General features: G+C 37.4%; 1 protein-coding gene across 6 annotated transcripts in view; it reads left to right on the forward strand.

Moving 5' to 3' along the window:
* The window catches only part of raskol (Ras GTPase-activating protein raskol), a 407,687-nt gene that overhangs the window by 289,447 nt on the left and 95,807 nt on the right, over positions 1 to 22,433 (forward strand). For 3 of the 6 annotated variants that reach the window (XM_065231354.1, XM_065231357.1, XM_065231355.1), the window contains one exon: positions 21,326 to 21,373. The exons of the other annotated variants lie outside the window; for them this stretch is intronic. In XM_065231354.1, the coding sequence (XP_065087426.1) occupies positions 21,326 to 21,373 (48 nt within the window). The remainder of the gene's footprint in view (positions 1 to 21,325; positions 21,374 to 22,433) is intronic. 6 annotated transcript variants of the gene reach the window in all.

Genomic DNA, 22,433 nt, shown 5'->3' on the forward strand with positions numbered 1-22,433 from the left:
CACAAGCTTGCGCCTGCTCGTAGCTTAGTGTTAGCAAAGCACCGATAAACCGACATGACACTTAACTCTGACTTATGCCCGAAAATCGTAAACGGCCGATTTGAATGTGCAGTGATCCGAACTGTCAAAACCAAATCAGACACGAACCAATTAAAGTTTTGGATGCGGGTTCATGGCTTAGTTAAATATTTCCCGCGAACACGGAGCCAGATGTCAGAAGTGTGCTTTGGTCAGAAATTTTATTGTTTTTGCTATGGTCATTCATGTCGGTTTGTCGGTGAGCAAAGTACTTCCCCAGTTAATTGAAAGCTTTCTATGCCAACAGATGAATTTGTATATTGTGTGCATAGAGAAGTCGAGGAAACTTCCAACCCGAAAGATTTATTAGACCGGACCCCGAACTGAACCCTTCACCTCAACCTTGGTAATACCGTGCTTCAGCCGACTTGGTTATCTGAAGCCCGTGCGCTCCCTAATACTTTGCTAATTTCTCTAAATTTTTTACCAAAATATGTTTTTATTTGGTTTTATGTGCAACTGTCTGTAATTAAGTGCCTAAGGATGAAGAAAATAATACGGCAGAAAGCCAAGAAAATCAATAGAAAGTAATTCGACGCTGTGCAGACCAAAACTCCTAACACTGATAAAGGCGGAGCTTATTAAAAAGGGCCCGGATAAGTTGGTTTCGTGTGCGCACTGGATGATAGTCAGGATCTGAGATTCAGAATAGCTACTTGAGGAGTGGAAAGAGGAAGTAATATGCTCAATATACAAGGATGATAATGACAAGTTAGAATGTAGGAGCTATCGAGCGATCACTATTCTCAAATCGGCCTACAAAGTGCTATCCCAGATCATCTATCACTGTTTATTGGCGCTAGTAAGCAGATTTGTGGTAAGTTATCAAGCCGGTTTTGTAGACGGGCGATTGTTAACAAACCAAATCTTTACGTTACGGCAGTTCCTCCAAAAGTGTCGTGAATATCATATCCCTACGCACCACCTTTCAAGTTCGCTTAGGAATTCAAGGCCGCTTTCGATACTATTGACCATGCAGAGCTCTGAAATTTTATGGATGAGAACGGTTTCGAAATAACGTACCTATGGTCACTTGGTTTATCTACTCATTCCAATCGACAGATTTGTCCAAACTGTTTGAAAGAATTTTTACAACGCTCCAATCTTCTCATCTGAGTGTGACTATTGCCGGCAGCCTCTTTTTCTTCGGCAACCTTTCCATTCGAACTGCATGTAAACCAGCTGTTCTATTATCGGCAACTCGAAAACGGCCGCATTTTGTAGTAAGTATATTTCATTTAAAGAATAATCTGATATAACAGATTGAAGCCCAAATAATAAGGAATCGTTTTGTTGGATTTTTTGTTTCGTTCATATAAGCATAAACTCGACCAGTGTGTGCAAAGTTTCATAAAATTCTGAGACCCTGCGGCCCAAACTTGTGCGATGACTTAATCTCTAGCTGGGAAATTAATCATCATTAATTCCTTTCTGTGGAACCAAACCGTGCAGAAAATTACGTTCCGTTACCTTAATACAATGCATAATCAAGATCAAGATATAAGTATTGATATAAAACAATTAAAAATCACTTGCACCTGAGCTAAAATCCCATTCCCGTTTATTGAGCATGCCAACGATCAAATCCCTGCCCATTTCTAACTGTACTGCCAATTTTCCGTGTATAATCTCTCAAAAACTGGACCAAAATCATTACCTCGACGAAGGTCGGCAAAACCTAACGCCCATATAATTGCCGGGTAGGTAAATCGATCGCCAGGAAGCGAGTATTATTCAATCCAATCCAATCATTATTTTCCCGTGTTTTTTCCTCTTTCTCCTTAAGCGTGTGCACGCGTTTTTTTTCACGCCCAATTTGAATTTGAGCTATAGATGTATTTAACGCCTTGCTGCCGCGCCGTGGTCGGCTGTGATTGTAAAGTTATGTCGGTCGGTCGGTTGGTTTTCCTCAGCAGCCTGCTTGTCTGCGCTTTATCGGTGGTCAGTTCAATCATTCATTCATTGCTGGGCGCCACGCGAGATAACCGCTACCGGGTAGGGTGCCCACTTACCGATAATGCTGAGGCAATCCAATCAATTTCCATCACCATGGGTGTTTTGTTTCCTTCTTCAGGGCTAGCTTTCGTGGAGGTTGTTGACTCTCAATAATTTCGTGGAGATCAAAATTGGTTCAAGAGCGTTTGTACTATCAGGAAAACTTACACATACACATTGGCGTAGCAAGATACTTTCTCTTGGGGATGCAAACTTAGAGCAGACAAGAGGATGTATTTAAATTACGTAGACAGTTTTTGAGAGATTTTAGATCCCCTCCTTCCCTAGGTAGATGGTTGTTCTTTTTTAATAAACCATGCATTGGCGAGAGTCGAACCCCTCTGTCTTCCTTAACTATAAACGAAGTTTATGGATTGCCTCCAAAAGCATTGGAGAATTTTAGTAACCAGAGTTTCACGAAAAGAAGTTGGACTCATTGTCATTTTGTTTGGTTTTTTGAGTCCAATTTTATGCCATGATGCTTTAAAAAATGTGTTAAAACGTAAATTTTCTTACAGAAAAGAGAAAAAAACTGATTGATCGCGCACCGAACTTTGTTTCCCTACGTTTAATACCTAGATAAAAACAGACCGGTTGGGCCATCCTGCCATGGCGGAGGCATACGAACTATTGGCTTTTTATTTGTTATCGTCTATCATTCAATACAATATTAAACAGTACAGGACAAGACTATAGACACTATATATACAAGTAATGACATCTGTGTGTGGATGGATACATCTTTAGTGTGTAGGGTAGTTGCACATATGTTCGACGTGTGCCCAAACACTAATTTTATTGATTTTTGTAATTTTTCAAAAAAAATCAAGTAGTATTTTTTTTGAGCGGTAAGCTTCCCCTTAAAATGAAAATCATTTTTAAAAACAAAAGAAATGTCCTGATAGTGAATAAAGTATCCTTAAAACATTTCTCATTCAATAGATATTTTGAAACGGCTTAAATGTTTACGGATTTGTTTTTTATTGTTACTTCTTTGGACACCTCCCCTTCCCTCCTCCCGTAGCGTGTTTTATTATACCTAATTTGCGAAACGATGATTACATACCTCACTTCCATCGTCGATTTCTCGAAAACAAAAATTCAATAATTCAAATCAACAGTAACAATAAATTGGGGATTGTCTTCTTTGTCCGTAGTGGTGTTACTTTGCGCGATTGAATGTGAAATGTGGAAGTGAAAAAAAGTCAACTGCAGATAATTGAGTCTGACCTGTTTATACAATTCATCTCGCACTGTCCGTGCCCATCAGAGCAATTATGGGAGAAACGTGTCTGCATTTGTGCCATATTTCAATAGATGCAAAGAATGTTAGCCCTGAAGATGGAAGGAAATAGGGGAAGTGTACCAGCTATAGCACTGATGGTTTTCTAATTGGCCATACAACATATAATATTTAAATTTTCATTAAAATCAAACTTTCTTCCTAGAGAAATACTTATTTTTAACATGATTTAGGCCATACGACCAATTAGGAGAACACTAATTCCACAACTGGTACACTTTCCCAATTTCTGTTGTAGAACGAGCGACCCATTTCAAGAATCACTGCTCATGCACGTGCATTCGTAGGTCACTTTCACAAACAATAAACCCCGCATGGATACATTTCCTTATATTCAAATGGATGACAATGGATTACACTTTCGCATATTAAATATATTTCAACCAGGAAAACATAAATAGGGGAAATGGATGTCATTTGGCCTAAATGCCCCTAATTTGGGCCCATACATAAATTAAGCAATCGACTAAATTTTTAATAGCGACCAAAAATATCCATTAGGACCGTCCCAATGACGCGTTCATCTAGATAAAATTGATAAATAGCAGATTTTTAGCGATGGGCCCAATCTTAGATCCATAGGCCAACAAAAACTGCCTCTGCAATTAGCAATATAGGGGAAATTGATCTAATGTTAGCCTATGGATCTAAGATTGGGCTTATCGTTAAAAATCTGCCATTTATCAATTTTATCTAGATGAACGCGTCATTGGGACGGTACTAATGGATATTTTTGGTCGCTATTGACATTTAGTTGATTGCTGAATTTATGTATGTGCCCAAATTAAGGGCATTTAGGCCGACATTTCTCCTATCATGGACATTCGCAGCATTGATTTTTGGCCTATTCTTCGCGCCAAGCACACCAATATTGTCTGCTGAGCAGTGGATGGAGCATGTTAGAATCGTAATCTATAATCAATAATTATCCTTACGTTTAATTAAAATGTGGACTTTGGCAAAGTTGTAGCTGGGAAAATTTCACATTAGTACAGATAGCAAACTTTTCCGTAGCTCTTTACAGCAAAGGGCTAGAACGATGCCAGAATCTAATAAATAGATGCAACGTGGACATCTCGTATCGTACCTCTGATTTTCGTAATTAAAAATAAAATTTGTTGGTCGTTGGAAGCATCAAAGCTAGAAAGGTTAAGTGATGCTCAATTTTTTTATGACGGTTGGGGCATGAGCACTAACTCTTGTCCTAGCCTTTTATGACTTATGGCTATAGCGCCATTACTCGCTTTCTGAAAAGAGAAGAGGAAAAGGAAAAGGAGAAGGACAAAGGGAAAAGGATTATGTGAAATCTATGAACATAAACAATATTTTTGAATTGAAATATACAATATAGAAATGCATAACGGCGCGGTGGTCACTACCCGAGTCTTGTCACTATTATCAAGTCATAAAACGTAACAAGGACTCAAATGTGATCAAATGTTCGGATGTATGTAGTCGATTTTTGATATACATTGGCAAGCCTTTTCGTGGCCAATAGTCAGGTTCAACGCTGCCGATTATAGATAAAAAAAACTCAACGGAAAAGCAAACGTCAGGTACGAACACACATACAGCCTCCTCTCGTTTCGCAAATCAGTTTCACTTCGTATTGAGGATTTACGTCCATTTTTATAATTTTATAACACTCTCTTAAAGGGGTGTATCTTGCAGGTTAGCAGGGATTAGCAATTTATCTCAACGTCATTTTGATCTGAAAGTTATATCCTACTGTTGCATATACAATGCATAGGGGGATCTAAGAAGATGCCCTATAAATTTTCTAATAAAGTTCCTCAATGTTCTGTTATGTTTTGCTGTTTTCATGACCGATATTCCAAGTATGTACATTAAGGTGGGTCAATTTTACAACCCCCTGTTCTCCACTGTTCTTTCAATGTGTATTTAATTTAAATTTTTCCTTATTAGAGAGTTGTATATATTTTTCTCCTGTACTTTACTTACATCTTTAGTTTTTTTTTAAGTTTGGTAGTTTCCAATTCTACACATTATTTCATTTTTATACCTGTGATCTTGACATTTTTACCCCGGGGATCAGTACTTAAGGGGGTTAGAATTTGATAAGTCTTTAGTGGGAATGACACTGATGAAGACTTCACATTGTAGTCAAAATATGTATCTGTCATGGATACCATGGATCTCTTTGTATTTCGTGTGAAAAAATTGATTTAATTTTCAAATCGTCCCCAATTTTTTTTTAAATCATCATATCGAAAACATCCTACGTACGCAGATTGAAAATGTCTAAAAAATAAAAGAGCAATGGAACCTACGCCGCTAAGGAAAACTCGGTGGCACCTGGTGTAGCGGTCACGGGAGTGGTCCAATAGGGAAAAAAAATCGCCGTTAAACAACATTCATGAATAAATAAAACTACGCATTTCCTTTTTAAGCAGATGTTTATTTAGCCTCGTTAAAAAAAATCCTAAAGAAAGGTTATATTTTGTGCCGCCAGAGTGTACTACCCCCTTAAAGAACCAAATTGACCCCAGGGCCCAGGTTATTGACAACTTAAGACTTTTTTTTTAGTACAGACGAAGGATTAACTATTTGTTATAGGGTAAATTACGTCATTGAACTTTTGTTACCTATTATGGTTAGGAGGTAGTGAGAGCGCTCATTTTTTGCATGATGATGCACCTTGTGTCGTTCAGCCCGAAATTGAGCGCACATGGACTTTGTTCAACACAGGCCAGTGACAAGGCCTATACCAACAGCAGCGTTTGACAGTAGGCAGTACGTCCCGGGCTCAAATCATTTATTTTGCTGTGCTGGGCCCGCTGTCACCGTATAACATGTTGACTACGCGCATGCAACTGGGCTGGTTCAACAGCCTCCTCGATGATTATAGATCCCACTACCTCCTAACCAGGCTACATAATCTCTACGCCATTTACCCTACATTCATCGAAGGCTATGGTACACCGCTCTGATACAATACTCATTTATAGCAAAATGAAAAAAATAGCTTACAAGACGAATGTTCCCTAGATGTATGCAGCTACACGATCACGTTGTTTGCTATAACTTGCACGCGATCGAGTCATTTGAACACGGCCAATGAGAGTTACTCAAAATTTAATCGAATTTGACTCAAAGTGGCAAAAAGTGGATTAATAAAATTTTTTGTATTGATTTTCCTGGATAAACTTCTTGAATATGCACGGCCATTGATTCTAAATCATATTTGAGCTCCGCTTACGTTAATTCACAAAATCGTAGGTCCCTTATGGACTGAGTGAACTTTTACTCAAATTTGAGTAAATGTCACTCATATATGACTAAATTTCGCTGAACTGTGAGTTATATTTGCTCATATTAAGGTACAACATTACTCATTCTATTTTGATTATATTGAAATTTTGCGAATTTAAAGTAACGGATCCCAATTATGAGTCAGACTCAACGTCCGCATGAATTTGCAATTTTAAGTTACTCTGCTACTGAGTTAATCTCATCGGCCGTGAACTCATCCGTCCGCTTGCATGTCCACTTTTATACCACTTTCGTTGCATGGCTGATAAAAGTAACTCATTTATTGCGTTACACTTACTCAAATTCAATTAACTCATAAACTATTCAAATGCGTAAACGTAAATTTTGTTGGACATTCTTCTCAAATCTGCTCGAAGGTGAAGAAAATCGATAAAAAAATTTATCATTCTATGTATACACCTACTGGTAGACTGGGTTAAATTTTCTCGATTTCCTGCGGATATTTCTTGCGTCCCTTTTCAAACAGAAATTTGATCGAAATTCGATGAAGAGAATCTGTTAATTTAGATAGAACCCATTGAAAAGATTTGAGTCCGATTCGCTCAAATTCGCAAAAGCATAGGTTACTAGAATGAGTAAATTTTTACCTAAACACGAGTAATTGTAATTTATATTTGAGTTACATTTACTCATATATTAGTGACATTTTCTCATACTTGAGTAAAAATTTACTCATCTATGAGTGACCTACGTTTTTGCGACTTTGAGTGAACGCGACTCATATATGAGTTTGATTACCTGCGTTTATGCGGATTTGAGTAAATGAAACTTAATATTGAGTTACACTTATCGGCCGTGCAGATTCATGCATCGTATACGACTTACTTGCAAACTTGATGATGGTCGAGGGGTTCACTGAAACTTGATTACATTTATAATTTATATTTCAATGTTTGAAAATTTCACGATGACAACATATCGCGAATTATAGTTAGTTTTCAGCAACTTTTTATCTATGCTTTATTACACACAGTTCGAAAAAGTAGTGTAAATTTCTGTTTAGTATGATGCACATAAATGGAGCGTCACATATCATATAAGTTTACGTTATATATCATGTAAAGTTCTGAGACATTTCATGCAATGTAGCAAATATTGTACACAAAAACCCATTATTGTAAGCAACATTGTTTACAAGTTGCTCGGTTGCGTGAAATGAAAGACAAGTTTACGTGAATGAATATGTAGCAAATATTGTACACAAAAACCCATTATTGTAAACAACATTGTTTACAAGTTGCTCGGTTGCGTGAAATGAAAGACAAGTTTACGTGAATGAATATTTACATCACTTTTAAAATTCAGAACTTTTATCTGTGCATATTTACTACTGTCTGTTAGTTTTGTTTCAAGCGATTAATTAAAAAAAAATTACGACACATTTGAAAGCTTTATTACATTATATAATTTGAAATTTTATCATTTATTTAATTTTTATTATTTTCATATTTTGATATTTATATTAAAAAATTATTAACAAATTTATTGCTATGAAATTTGTTTCAGACTAACATTTCTACATTAATTTTTATATTTGATATATTTTGGTAATCCATAGCTATGTTTATATGAATTTCAAAGGTACGGAATCAGTTCTTAATCAAATGATTTCAAATTTGGGAAATTTGCTTAGGACCAGGCATGGAAAATCATTTGCATTCATTTCGTACATTCATTTACATTCATTTGCCTCTACAATTTTTTTTCAACAGCATTCCGCAAAATGATGTATAGAGCTTTTGTAGGTTTTGTTATTAACTACAACTTTTGTTAACAAGTCAAATCCGTATTTCTTATGCATGACGAAGCAGAGCAAACAGAAGCCAGTACTGTTTTTCAGTGAATGTATTTTACATTCACTGAAAACAGTAACAAGTTCTGCCAGCTCTAGTTCGTGATGCATAAGAGATACAGATTTGAGTTATGAGCAAAACTTGTAGCTAATAATAAAACCTACAAAAGCTGTATACATCATTTTGCGGAATGCTGTTGTTGAAAAAAGTTAGAGGCAAATGAATGTAAATGAATGTACGAAATGAATGCAAATGATTTTCCATGCCTGCTTAGGACCACTAAATTTTAGAGCAGACAGCCCTAATACAATTGTTATGGTTAATTTGCTAAATGACTTGTTTGGGAATCGTCCAAACCATTTGTGGAATAGTTATATTATGTGGGTTAACGTTCGTTTATGTTTTATTATTATTAGGGAGTGAAAATGAAGCAAAGAAAGCGAACAAATAGGTGAATTTACGTCCAGAATTATCTAGGCCCCCCTCAAGAATTATCTAGGCCCCCTCCAGAATTATCTAGGCCCCCTCCAGATAAATTGTCTAGCTACGCCAATGACTAGCAACCCCGCAATCTGATGCTATCGTAATTTTCAGCAATGTCAGGAATACTCACGAACCTCCGACATATGCCAGAAAACCTACTACTAACTCAAGGTATCTTCAAAATAAGCTTCAAAGTGGCATTTTTTATCATATGTTAACAGTCCTCTATATCCGTAATACATGCGCGAGGCTCAAACCTTTGTAAACTACTTATTCTTTAAACTACTACTATTAATTCAATCATCAAAAATCCATCATCACCATCATGGCGAACAAAATAAGATTTTGCAGTGCTACAATCATTGTTAAAAAGTCGTTATTACAGCTATCCATGCAAAACAATCCATTAGCGATAGCTTCGTAAAAATACATAATTTGTCAATTAAAAAAAATCCTGGATAACTGTTTAAACGACAGTTTTAACGTGTGAAATGCAGTGTCTTTTAAATTATGTAAGTGTTGCTGAACGTTTGATATGTCTAGGCATCGAATTGAAAACATTTATTCCTTTAAAATACAAAGAATTCTGTGAAGCACTAGTCAAAAAAATATGATGTTCTTATTTCATCTGCGTGTACAGTATTATAGCTATGAAAATCACTGCCTCTTTCAATTCGATCACACAAATATCGAAGCAGCAAACCGTTAACTACTTTAAAAGTGAACACCATAGTCAAATATACAATTCTTTGCTTCAACGACAACCATTGTAAGGCGTCCAGCAGGAAAGTTGAGGAAGTGAATCTATTACATCTCAAAATCAAACGCATTATTTTACTCTGCAAGCGCTGTAATCTCGAAATAAAATGGAAGGGAAATTGTCTAGATGAGAAGAGATGATTGATTTGTAAAGCTGTATTTTACTGGGAATAGTTAAATCGTTTTTCAATCGACATTGAATTTCTTACTTCTTGGCAATTTTCTTGATGACATTGTCAATGTGAGAGTTGAACTTATGTTTGTCATCAATAATCACGCCAAGATATTTAATCTCCCGAAGGCGATTAACAGTCTCATCATCAGTTACAATAGGGACGTTCTCATTTTCTCGATTCCGCGAAATTACCATAAATTTAGTTTTACTTGTATTCAATTTCAACGCAAATCTTCATTCAAGTATAATACATAATACAATATACATAATAAATAAAAGGTGCCCTAATACACTACCCTGGGGCACTCCAAGGTTATTCCCCACGGGACTTGAAACATAATCATTAAAAACATTCCGTTGAGTCCTATCACACAAATAGCTTTCAAACCATTGATATGCAGTACTCGTAATTCCAAAGCGCTTGATTGTACTTAACAGTAAGGGCCTAGAAATTGTTTCAAAAGCGCGTTTCAGATCCAAAAAACAGCAACAATCGTATCTTTACGCTCCAAGTTGTCTTTCCACTTGGCTAACACCAAATTCAACGCAGTTTCACAAGAATGATCTTCCCGATATCCTGATTGTTCTGGTATCAACTAAGAGTTGCTATTCAAATAGAGTTGCTATTTAAATACTCAAATTCTCTAATGTGTGTAACATGTTGATGGGACGAAACTCTTCGGCTTTAATCGTTCCAGCAACTTTTTGAAAAGGAACCACTAAGGATTCCTTCCAAATGTGTGGGGCATGTCCAGTCTGCAATGATTCATTAATAAGGTCCAGCAAGATGTGGCAAGATGACATGAAAGTAATCTTGAATAACTCTAGAATTAACATTGTCTACTGCAGCCGATTTTCCTGATGAAATGCAAATAGCTCTAAGTTCATCTAATGTAATTGGGTGAAAACCTTCAATTTGCCTGTTCTGCCAAATTGTATTTAGACTCCGCTCTTTGAACGTTAGGCTTTGATTTTATAAAATGGAGCTTGGTAAGTCTATACATGATAGGGGAAATGGCTCTAATGTTGGCCTATGGATCTAAATTTGGGCCCATCGCTAAAAATCTGATATTTATCAGTTTTATCTAGATGAACGTATCATTGGGACGGTACTAATGAATATTTGTGGTCGCTATTGAAAATTTAGTCGATTGCTGAATTTATGTATGGGCCCAAATTAGGGGCATTTAGGCCGAAATTACATCCATTTCAAACTGGAATTCTTTTTTGCTCTTAGATTTTTTTAGATAACTGGGATTAAATTCACAAAAGTACGTATTTTTACGGAAATTTAGTTTTGTCTGTTCACTCAACAATTGTGTGTACTAGAAATAATATTCTATCTCGTATGGATTCAGCAAGGTCCGTTCTATAAAATTGAAGCCCAATTTTCCAAGACGGAAACTGAATTTCATCTTGGCAGAACAAGCAAATTAAGTTTCCATGAAAATACGTAGTTTTGTAAATTTATCCGTGTTTTAAAAAATCAACCATCACCACCATGGATTAAGCATGGTCTATTATATGAATTTAAGCCTAACTTTCAAAGGATGGAGCTGAAAACCAACTTGGTAGAACTGGCAAAACAAATTTCTATGAAAATACGTACATTTGTAAATTTAAGCCCGGTTCATTTAACAATTGGGTTTGCCAAAAAAATCTACCATCACGTAAAGTTAGCGGATCCATTACACTTTTAATTGTTTACACTGTAAAAATTTAATAATTTTTGTTAATTATGAATATTATTTCCAACTACTTTGTCTCATACGTCGTTTGGATTTTATAAATCAGATTAGGGGTATGCGAATCAGCGGCGAATCAGAATTAATCCATCGTTAAACGAAAACTGACTCGCATTTTGATATCTACACATGTATAAATTACTATGTTCTAGACATAGTATCTAGATATATTAAAAGCATAAAAATTTACGATGTCAGACAAAGATAATGGGTACGGAATGGTTATGCAATTAGAAGAAAAAATGTCCTTTTCTGAAACTAAGCCGTTTTACATTTATGTTAACGTTTCTGGTTAACCTACATCATATTAAGTTAGAACTTTATTCATATTTAATAGGGCTTCTTCTGTCCACTGAATACAAAAGGCAAGGCGTGATTGCTTGCTTAAAATTATAATGACGTTTTGAGACAAAAAAATATAAAAGTCTATCCGAGCATATGTAAGCTGTTTCTCACTTAATTATTAAAGGCCTTGGGACACATGCAAAGCATTCAGTTGACTTGGATAAAAGCCAACAAGTATAGGTACTACACATGTTTGTTTTTTTTTCTTACGCATGCAAACTGGGTGATATATGCTCACGATCAGGACAGGAAGAAGCACATTCTTGTGTTTTATTTAAATTTCAAAACAGTTCTTCGAGGATCAGCAAGACGACTATGCAAACTGTTCCTTACAGTAGTGCAAAGGATTTTGCTGCATAAAATTGAACCCGAAGCCAGACATGTTCAATATGCAGGAGGGTAACAAAGCGAAGAAGAGAAGAGGAACCAAAAGGCCGCCAGCAAAAACATCAATAAAGTAAGAGCATAAAAAAAGGTGAACAACGAGAACCGAATGGCTAATCTGTACTTGGCTGGCATGGAAGTAGCAGAAGTAACAGCAGCAGCAGATGGGGGACAGGTGTTTCTGTGGTCACAAATAAGTAGGTACGGCGTAGGGTTGATGGAAAAACACGCTTCTGCGGCAGATTGGCGTTGGGAATAAGTGTGGTTTGGCTTCGATAAGCAAATGTGTTTCGATTTCATCAATTCAAGGCTTTGAACATATTCAATATTGCCTGCCGAAAATTCAATACCTTGGAAATCAAAGATCCACATCGATTCATTCTCCGACTTCCCGGACCGACAAAAGCAAGAGGTGGGTAATTGAATCTCGTCAAGCATCAATTAGCCACTCATTGAGCCGCTTGCCAATCTCATTGTTAGTTGGGTGCACAATGTGGAATGGAACATAAGAATGGAGAAAAAAATCTCAAGATCTTCTAAGAGAAACTTGTTCAAATTACCTGCCTTAGATATGTGACCTTCCTTTCTCTTTCGCTCGCTGACTCACTAACGCACTTGGTCGAGCCGAATTGCTCTGGAAGTGTTTCAAATTTTTCTTATTCCGTCATCTTGGTTTTTCGAAGGGGTCGTCGGCTCACTATTCTTTGATCTTTGGACGGTTTTGTCGCTTTCTGTGGTGGCTTTGAATCAATGAGAAAATTTGAGGAAAAAAATAAAACTCTTTGTTGCCCCGGTGCTACCGGATGGTTTTGATCATAGAGTTCCTGGTGTGATACATTCGGTTCGGTTCAAAGCAAAAGTGCCGCCTGTTTTCGGAGTATCATCGGTGGGTGGAGTTTCCAGCAATGTTTTGGTGGCGCTGTCGCGACTGTTCTGTTATCAGTCCCTTCCGATCGTCAGAAATTTATGTTCGACAGGAAATTTCCAACAATTTCCTTTTTCCTTTTGTTGGTCGTATGGATAATTGAATAGAATGCGCGTGCCTCACTAATTTGAATCCTCTTATTTTTTGGCTTTATTACGTCTCCACTGGGACTATACGCTGGCTCTCATCTTAGTGTTCTTTAAGCACTTTCACAGTAGTTAAATCTTTGTAAGCCTGTACCGTTTTTGCATTACAATTATTGTGTAGCAAGTGCAATCATACTTTATTACAGGGAAGTCAAGAAATTTGTCAACCCGAAAATTTCTAGAGCAGACCGAGAATTGAACCCAGCCGCCTCCAGCATGGTCTTGCTTTATAGCTGCGTCTTTACCGACTGAGCTAAGGGAGGCCCTGATAATTGGATTCGTTTATGTTAATTCGAACATTTTAATTGTTAATGGTGTTCATCATTAAAGCATAACCACAGCGATGATACAACAGAATAGGTAGATGATGCCCACTTTGTTTATTGTTCACCAAATAGTCAGCACGAGCTCTAAACTGGATTAAAATGTCTTTTCTGGGCATAGAGTATAATAAAGACTGGACTCGGAAAAAATGAGACACACAAAAATGATCACCAAAAATTCATTTTAAATCGGATACTTCTCAAATTTTCAGGGATTAAATAACTATATATTAGCTACACAGCTAAAAAAAAGTAGTGTATATTTCCGTTACTATGATGCACATAAATGGAGCGTCATATGTCATACAAATTTAGATTATAGATCGTGTAAATTTATGAGACATGTCATGCAATATCCCATATATTGTATGCAACTGTTCATTTCTGTTTGCAACATTTCTTGCAAGTTGCTAATTTACGTGAAAAGGAAGTTTACATGTATGAATGTTTGCATGCATGGATGTTTACATCGCCAGTAAAATTCAGAATTTTTTGGCATAATTTATTTATTGAATTTCCTCCCCCAAGCTGAATGATCGTATATTTCTCTTAACACTGCTCATGAGATCTTGGGCTAAGCTTTGCCCATCTTCCTTACACAATTTCTCCCAGTTTTTCTTCAAAGCTTCATCGGTTTTGAATGTTTTTCCGCTTTTCTTCAACTTCTTCTTCATTATCGCCCAAAACTTTTCGATCGGACGAAGTTCTGGTGTATTTGGCGGGTTCGCCTCCTTCGGGACCACATTAACGCCCTTCGCTTCGTACCAATCCATTAAAGGCTTGGCGTAATGGCACGAAGCAAGATTCGACCAGAACAGCGTGCGACCACGGTGAGAGCGGAGGAAGGGCAGCAAGCGCTTCTGCAAGCATTCCTCTCGATAAATCTGCCCGTTTATGGTGCCGGTAGTAACGAACGGCTTGCTGTACCGTCCGCACTCGCAGATCGCCTGCCACAACAGGTACTTCTTCGCGAATTTGTCCATCTTTCTCTTCCAGAACTTTTCCGGAACCTCCATGCGGGCGTACCGACAAAAACCTCGAGGCCGGGGATTTGTTTGGTGTCCGCCTTGATGTATGTCTCGTCGTCCATGAACTTGGAGCTACTATATTGAACCCACATGCACTGGATCATTGTAAAAATATGTCAAATAATCAATGAGAAACAACTTTGTTCAAGACAGTTTCAGGATTAAAGTTAGTATTATGGAGACATTCATTCTTGAATTTATATGTGCAATTTGTTCGTTCTATATATTGCAGCAAAGTACAGGCAGCTTATGCAACGTATCAACTAGATTACCACTTAAATAATAAAAGTTCATATTTTCCACAGGCCAATACAAAATACTCATATGTAGTCAAAAACGAATATCTCAATAAAACTAACCGGATCCATAATGCAGTCTTCAACAAAGTTGTTACTTATTGTTTGAACTACAAGTTTTGGAAATCTGAATCGAATTGAAGATAAGGAAACTTTTTTATGATCGGTGGAGTGTAGAAGTGTCATTTTTTTTAATGTATTTTTTCCAAAATCCCCATACAAAATTCAAACTAAAAGCGCCAGCTAATGTTATTAAAAATGCACTGCTTCCCATAGGGCAGCTTTCAGAAAGAGCAGTAGAGGCCAGGAATAAGCACATTCGATCATGCCGTGAGAATTTTTCCAGGAAATTTTCTAGAGAATCGTGTAACAGAGACGTGCTTGCTTTGTAGCTGCACCTTCACCGACTGAGCTAAGGGAGGCCCAGTTGGAAGCTGAATCATTCCCGAAAAAGATCCCCTTCTTCCGGATGGTTCCCGAAGTGCACCATCAAACGATGCAGGAATGTACGATTGAATGAAATTTTTTGAATAGTTGACCCGAAGAGTTCACCGAATAAAATCACTGCTAATGGAGCGAAAACCAGCCAATATTTTGCTAGCTGACAATCGGTACCGATGCAAGTTATTCCGATCGTCATATATTCGCAAGATCTGGAGAAGGCGGTTCAGTCGAATGTGCTGGTTTTTCTAAAAAAGTAAAGTATTTTCTGAAATCTACTTACCTTCGGTCGTTAACATAGCTTAAATTTTTCATACTACTTTGTAAATCCTTCAAGATTCCCTTGTCATAAATACGAGGATCCATCTTTTAAGTTCAATTGGTAAACAGGGTAATTGAAAATTTTATTATACACATAAAAAAACCTGAAAAGCAATAATATATGCTCTTTGATCTCATTTAAAACCGAATAGTTTTATTGTTGATTTTAAAATGATAGAACAGGTGTATAGAGTATTTAATTAAGGCCTTAATGAACAATTGGTAATGAAGTTTATGATTGAATTATAGAACAGTTTTATGGAGGGATTGAGAGCTACTTTAAATTTATTTCTAAAACAAGATAGTTTTTGAATTTCGCTCCAGGCTATCAAAGGTTTTTAATCTGGATTACTAAACAGGAATGTTTTACACTTTGAAATGCTGTATTTAATCTAAATGGATTGGCCATTGGCGTTATAAAACCATCATAAATCAAAGTGAATGCCAAATGGTTGCTGAATTGAACATTTTACTAAATAACTCAAACATTGTCATTTTTGGTCAGTTTTGAACTCACCATAATTTGCTTTTTCGCTACTGTACATGGAAGGTTCAATCCCAAGAAACATTTTACGATTTTATTATAGGTTTGAAGATATTTGTAAGGCTTAGAATGGATTAGAAGACCATAGTAAAGCCACAAATTTTTCTTGGGATGTAAATATACTGACTGTTCGGTCAAAACAACACAATTTTTCACAAAACTTTACAATTTTTCTATAATCTCTGAATATTGAATAAAATTTAATTTCTAGAACATTTATCTTTTTCAACTCTCAAACACCTTAATTTTTTATTACAAATCCTGAATTTATGCTTCTGATGAAAAATATTGCATATGTGAATTCTATTGTCTATTTTCACTACCTAGGTAATTTCTAGATTTCTAGAAGATTAATGTCATAGGATTTTATAAGTTTTCTCAAGAATTTCGTTCGTTTCGAATCATCCAAAGATATCTTCAGATTTGCCTGAACAATGGCATGATTATCTTTGGTATTCCTTAAAAAATTCTTGTTACGGGCTGAAATCTGCATATCACTTTAACAATTCATTTCTTGTTAGTCTAGAAATTTCCTCTACAATCATCATCGTATTTTTAATAATTATCACTAGAATTCGCACAAATTTCTCCCAATAATTCCACACATTCCACATTCCATCAGAATGCGTGACGTTACAACGTTTTGCACTTCTCAACTACACGAATCAATAACTACTCACCAAACCGTTTTGAACAACTCAATTAAGAAAGTTTTGATCAATTCTTATATGAAATTGAACACACTTTCCAAATCTGCAATAATATTTAGGGGTAACTTTTAATGTTTGTTCAGTTACAGTACAAAAACCGTCGAAAAACAGACAAATACTGTTGTAACGTCTCGTAGGATGTGTCATTTATGCCTTGCAATTCCTTATGGATCACCTCTGAATTTGCCATGAAATTTTTAACATAATTATATGGGAATTCTCTTCAGAATTTTCCTGAAAATTCCCTTGGAATCGAAGTAAATTCCCAAAAATTCACCTTAGAAATCTTTTTGAAATGCTTTCCATAATCTCCATGGCAGCATTTAAACTGTAAAGAAGTTAGAGCGATATTATTGAAATTTAAAAAAAACTACCTTATTCGAAATAATTGCAAATACTTTTTTTAAAGTAATTCACCCTTACCAACATCTATTACTGAATTCACCAATATTAGCTGCTTCTATCAAACCGGGAAAAACATAAAATCGAGAAAATCTAAGAAAAACAATCAGGAAATGTGGCCACACCATATTTTGTATATTTTTTTCCTTGATTTTTTTTTCCGTGCTGAGCACCAATGCTACCGACGCCAGGGAGGCAGCTCCCACACCTGGACCCTGCCTATCGACCCATGAACCAGGGACCAACGGCATCCGAAGGAAGGCGTGATCAGAGATCTTATGCCTCAGAACATCCCGGTGGCGCCGACTAGGATTGAACCCAGGCCTGCTGGGGTGAGAGGTAATCACGCTTACCACCACACCATCAGAGCCGCTCATATTTTATGTAATCATCACTCAAGTTAGCTAAGTATTCACAAATGTTCAGCTGCACAATATTACGAAATTAATTAGCATGGCTTGACAAATGAATTTAGTCTTCCATACAAAATTAAAATCAAAATCGACCAAACCAAACGATTTATTTTAATAATTATGAAACTGTCTCTGGAAGTGATTCTAGGGAACTTTCATTTTTTTCACCATGTACCTATTACATTTCGATAGAATATACTGCGACATAATATGCCTAAATTGGTGTTCCATCCCGGGCTGTCGACAAAAGTGGTGTGTACAATGCTATAAGAAAATCATCAATTTATCGTTGGAAGGGGACGTAGCCTCTATCACACTGAAATAACATTGCATTGAGCAAATGCAACTGACTGGATTTCATCAGTAGTGCTGAGGAGGGTCTGGATTTGGACCCGTTTCTTACCACAAGTTCACCTTTCCGTTGCAGCGAAGCGAAACAAACATGACAACAAGATCAGAGTCCGAACGGGGCAGTGTCTATTTTGTTCCCGAGTTTATTCAAACGTTATTAATAGGCGTCCCGGGACAAGTAAAACACATTTAACGGAGAAACGGTGTCATCCCATTCCTAGGTAGGAAATTTGTCCGACCGGATAAGCTAACGGCCATTCACCGGAACCGATTTTGTGAATGAGTGATTTGAATGATAAACGAGGGAATTTAAAAAAATAAACATTCGCCTTGGACTGGTGAAAAGGGTCGGATATTCATTTGCAGCTTTCAGATAAGAAGCATGGGAATGTATTGAAAGAAACCTGACCAGTATGGAGATTAGGTTTTTTTTTCTACTATGATCTTAAAGGTTCTTTTACTGACGAAACTCTCGTTTCTGCAAGGTTCAATTTTGTAACAATTCCTTCGACATCTCTTATTTTTTTAGATGTCTTCGAGGAAGAACGTTAACGATATAGAAGCGAGCAATTTATGACCCTCTCGAATTTCGCTCAAACTCATTCACGAAATTAAGACGTTTAGGCATGCATAACGATGTGCAAAGTCAGGACATTTTGCTTCCTTGCTGACGCTTTCCGTTTGCTGTATGTCATTGTTACTTTCTTCCTTTCAAAAGTAACTTATGGCAAATATGTGCAATATGCGTAGAGGCAGTGGATGGCATCCGTGCAGTACAATGAAAGGAAGCAATGTAACAGTATTCCTTTTTCGTTTTCAATTGTCCACCCGTATGTTTCAGAATTCTTGGAACCTTCTGAACTGTGCTGCTCATACTTTGCATGGAGTGTTAGAATTCGTGACATTTTAATTTCTTCTGTCGGTTGTATGTCCACCGCGTGCGGCATGTGTGACATAAACATTCAGTTCCATTCAACCGCTCCAACCAACCGTTTTCTGCCGTCTGTAGAATAGAAGCCGGCTGATGTTTACATCCGGTAAAAGTGCGACCATCTTCCATAGTTGCAACGGAATCAACTGTCAAACGGTTACCCAAAGTCACGCTTCCCGATAGCTTCCATAGACTTCGAGCTCTAGGCACGCCCACATGGCGACCTGTTTTTTGGATGAATATCAATTAATGCTAATTAAATTACACTATGACTGATCGTGTGTACGCTACAGGTCTACGCAGCGGGTGAAGTTGGTCACTAGAAATAGAGAAACAAATAGGAAAACCATAAACATGCCGTTGAATCAGGAGGTTTACGTCATCTGGTGTGAAGTTGCAGCTGGCCGTATCGCTGGTGACTATTTTGCATTCTGCTGGTGGATTGATAACTCCCCTGCATTACTACGCTTTGGGTATAGAAAAACCGGTGATAGAACATTACGATTCCAAGTCTTGGGCTGGGTTTTGAATTATAAGTCTTCTATCTGCTCTGACTACTTACGGCTCCATGAGTCTATATATAACTTATAGTCCATTAGCATTAGCATTAAACAAGTTGACATAAGCATTAGGGTGGTCCATTTGATCCACACATCTTAATAGTTTTTATAGACAGTATAAGGGACTGTCCATATACCACGTGGACAACTTAGGGGAGTTGGGGGTTTGGCAAATGTCCACGGTCCATATAATTTTAAAAAATGTGTTGATAATTGAGCACGCTGGGGGAATTTGGAGAATAATAAATACTGAAAAACTGTCCATGTGGAATATGGATAGCCTTTTTTTTTTGTTCGTATCATAATCTCTGCGACCAATACTGTGATCTTTTGTGATATGTCGTGTCCTTTGTTCAATGCATGTCGTAGTACCTCATAACTATGGAAAAGTAAAGAGGTATTCGTTTTCGATACAGTTAAACCACAGACAAACAGACATAACACATTGAATATTTCTCACTGTTAAACATCGTCGCTAAAACATTACCGCCATCTGTTGAGTACACTGTGGTGGATAGTACGCTGAACACATGGCGGTAGTGTGTAAACGTCAAACGCAAGGGAATTGACTATGCGCGCCACAGGTGGCGGTACTATACTACCAACTACGATACTTTTAAATTGACCGTTAAATGCTTGTTCGATGAACAACTTGCGAGTGTTATGTCTGTCTGTCTGTGGTTAAATCATACATACTTGCTCTTATCACAAGAAGCCTCGTTCAATTGTGAAGTTCTCATCAATCAAAACAGGTTTTCTTAGCGACAAAAACAAGAGATGATACTGATATTTGACCATGCAGCAGAACCCTGGCTCGAACCTTTTCTTGTTTCCAATCTTAAAATCGAGGCTCATATCGGTCAACAAGAAAAGCTTAGAGCAAGAGTTTGATGTGGTAAATCTTATACCAGTAATGCACCACGAAAAGGTGATATACCAGCGTTACTGGGTGGACAGCCCCTTAATAGTTCAGCAGTTGACCCTCGATCCTTACTTGTGTGAAAATAACGTTCAATCGTGAATTGAGCCCGATAACCTTCATCTATAAAATGTCTACATTGGAAGGTAATTCTCAATCGAAAGTCTCAGCTTTCACCTCCTGGCGCGGAGGATAAAACACGTCAAGAGGCTGGCCTGAGAACTGCAACAATGTACAACAAAGAATCCATTACCGAGGAATCTGAGAGCTAGGAGGTCATAAAACCGAGCGGATTATTATTTTTTCGGTAGTTATTCCATTCTCTTCGCTTCTCCCAGCTGGTGTCCGAATGCACACGTGAAATGAAACAATTAGTACTGTTTTGCCCGCAATTTTCAAAAGTGCGTTATGGCATTTTGCAAACCAGCTCCAGATGATTACGTGTCAAGAACAGCGGGTTTCCACATTCTGCACATTCTATTGTCGGTAAACAATATGGATTGAAGAATAATGAGTATTGTAGCTTTCTCGGTATGGTTCTAACGATCAGGTCGTCTGTGTTGAATGAGTTGTAACATAATATTATTGGGAGGTTTATTTACGTGATTTATGAACTGTGCCATTGTATTGATTCCACTTTTTCTTTTTTTTTTCGTTTCAGGTAAGGGCGACATTTCCGATAGCTCCAGCTCAGTATTTGTTAGTGAAGGTAATTTGATATTTGTTGAAATTATTTTAATGCAATAGTCGCGAAATACCGCCTAGCCGATCAAGTCAAGTTTTAAGAGATCTTTTGTTTATCGCAACGCAATTTTGATGCTTGAGAATTACGGCCATCATTTCAGCAATGATGAAATTTAATTTGAATTAGACTACCACTAAAATATATACCTACATTCAGATCATAAATTAGACTTTACAACCATCCTATCGGAAACCGTGGTACCATGTCGAATAGGTTCACCGTTCGTTCGATAATCCGCAGGCAGGCAATCATTAATCTAAAGCATCTGTCCGATCATGAAATATGACATTTTATTACTGCCGGTTAGCCTCGAAGACGGTGCGGATGACTTTTTTTCCCTTGTACCAAACAGTCTTCCATCTGGGTCTGGGGTCTGAAGCTTTCCGAAGGACGATATTGTTTGAATCGTTCTCTCAAAGTCGTGCTCCGTGCATTGCGTGTCGAAAAAGGGACGGCCAGCGAACAAAGCATCATCCTCAGCATCCATCATTGTCGTTCTGTGGTGCCCTCCGGTAAGCTGCTCGAACGCTACCGAGATAGGGAAACATGCATATAGTTGCGTAAATTCTCAACACTTTTTGCTACCGGATTGCCGTGGCCGGCCGAGGAAAGATTGCAACGACTAATTTGCATAGTTCACAGCCCTCCATCACGCTCCGGCAGAATCCCTCCAGAACTGGTTTACTTACTGATGTTATTTGGATATTCATGCTGTGCATGGCTCATTCATATTCAAATCGTTTCATGGATTTCATCCCGATAGGAAATCTCGGCTTGTCGGTGATCTATAAACGATACATTCATATATGCGTGCGTGTGATATGATGATGGGCGCCGAGCTGGTTTCAATTGTACGGCAATCCTCACTTAACTCTTATTGTTGGATCCAGACAAATGATTTCAACAGTGGCATACGGCAGGTCTTTGAACTAGATTGAATTTTCAGATTTTCTTGTCTATCCATAGGGCTCCTGGGTGGAGGATTACTGTTTTTATCGGGAAGGAGATGTGACAGAATATGATA

This window comes from Ochlerotatus camptorhynchus, unplaced genomic scaffold, assembly GCF_037179485.1.
Source record: "Ochlerotatus camptorhynchus isolate MF236.1 unplaced genomic scaffold, CSIRO-AGI_Acam_v1.1 ptg000351l, whole genome shotgun sequence".
Classification (NCBI taxonomy): domain Eukaryota; kingdom Metazoa; phylum Arthropoda; class Insecta; order Diptera; family Culicidae; genus Ochlerotatus; species Ochlerotatus camptorhynchus.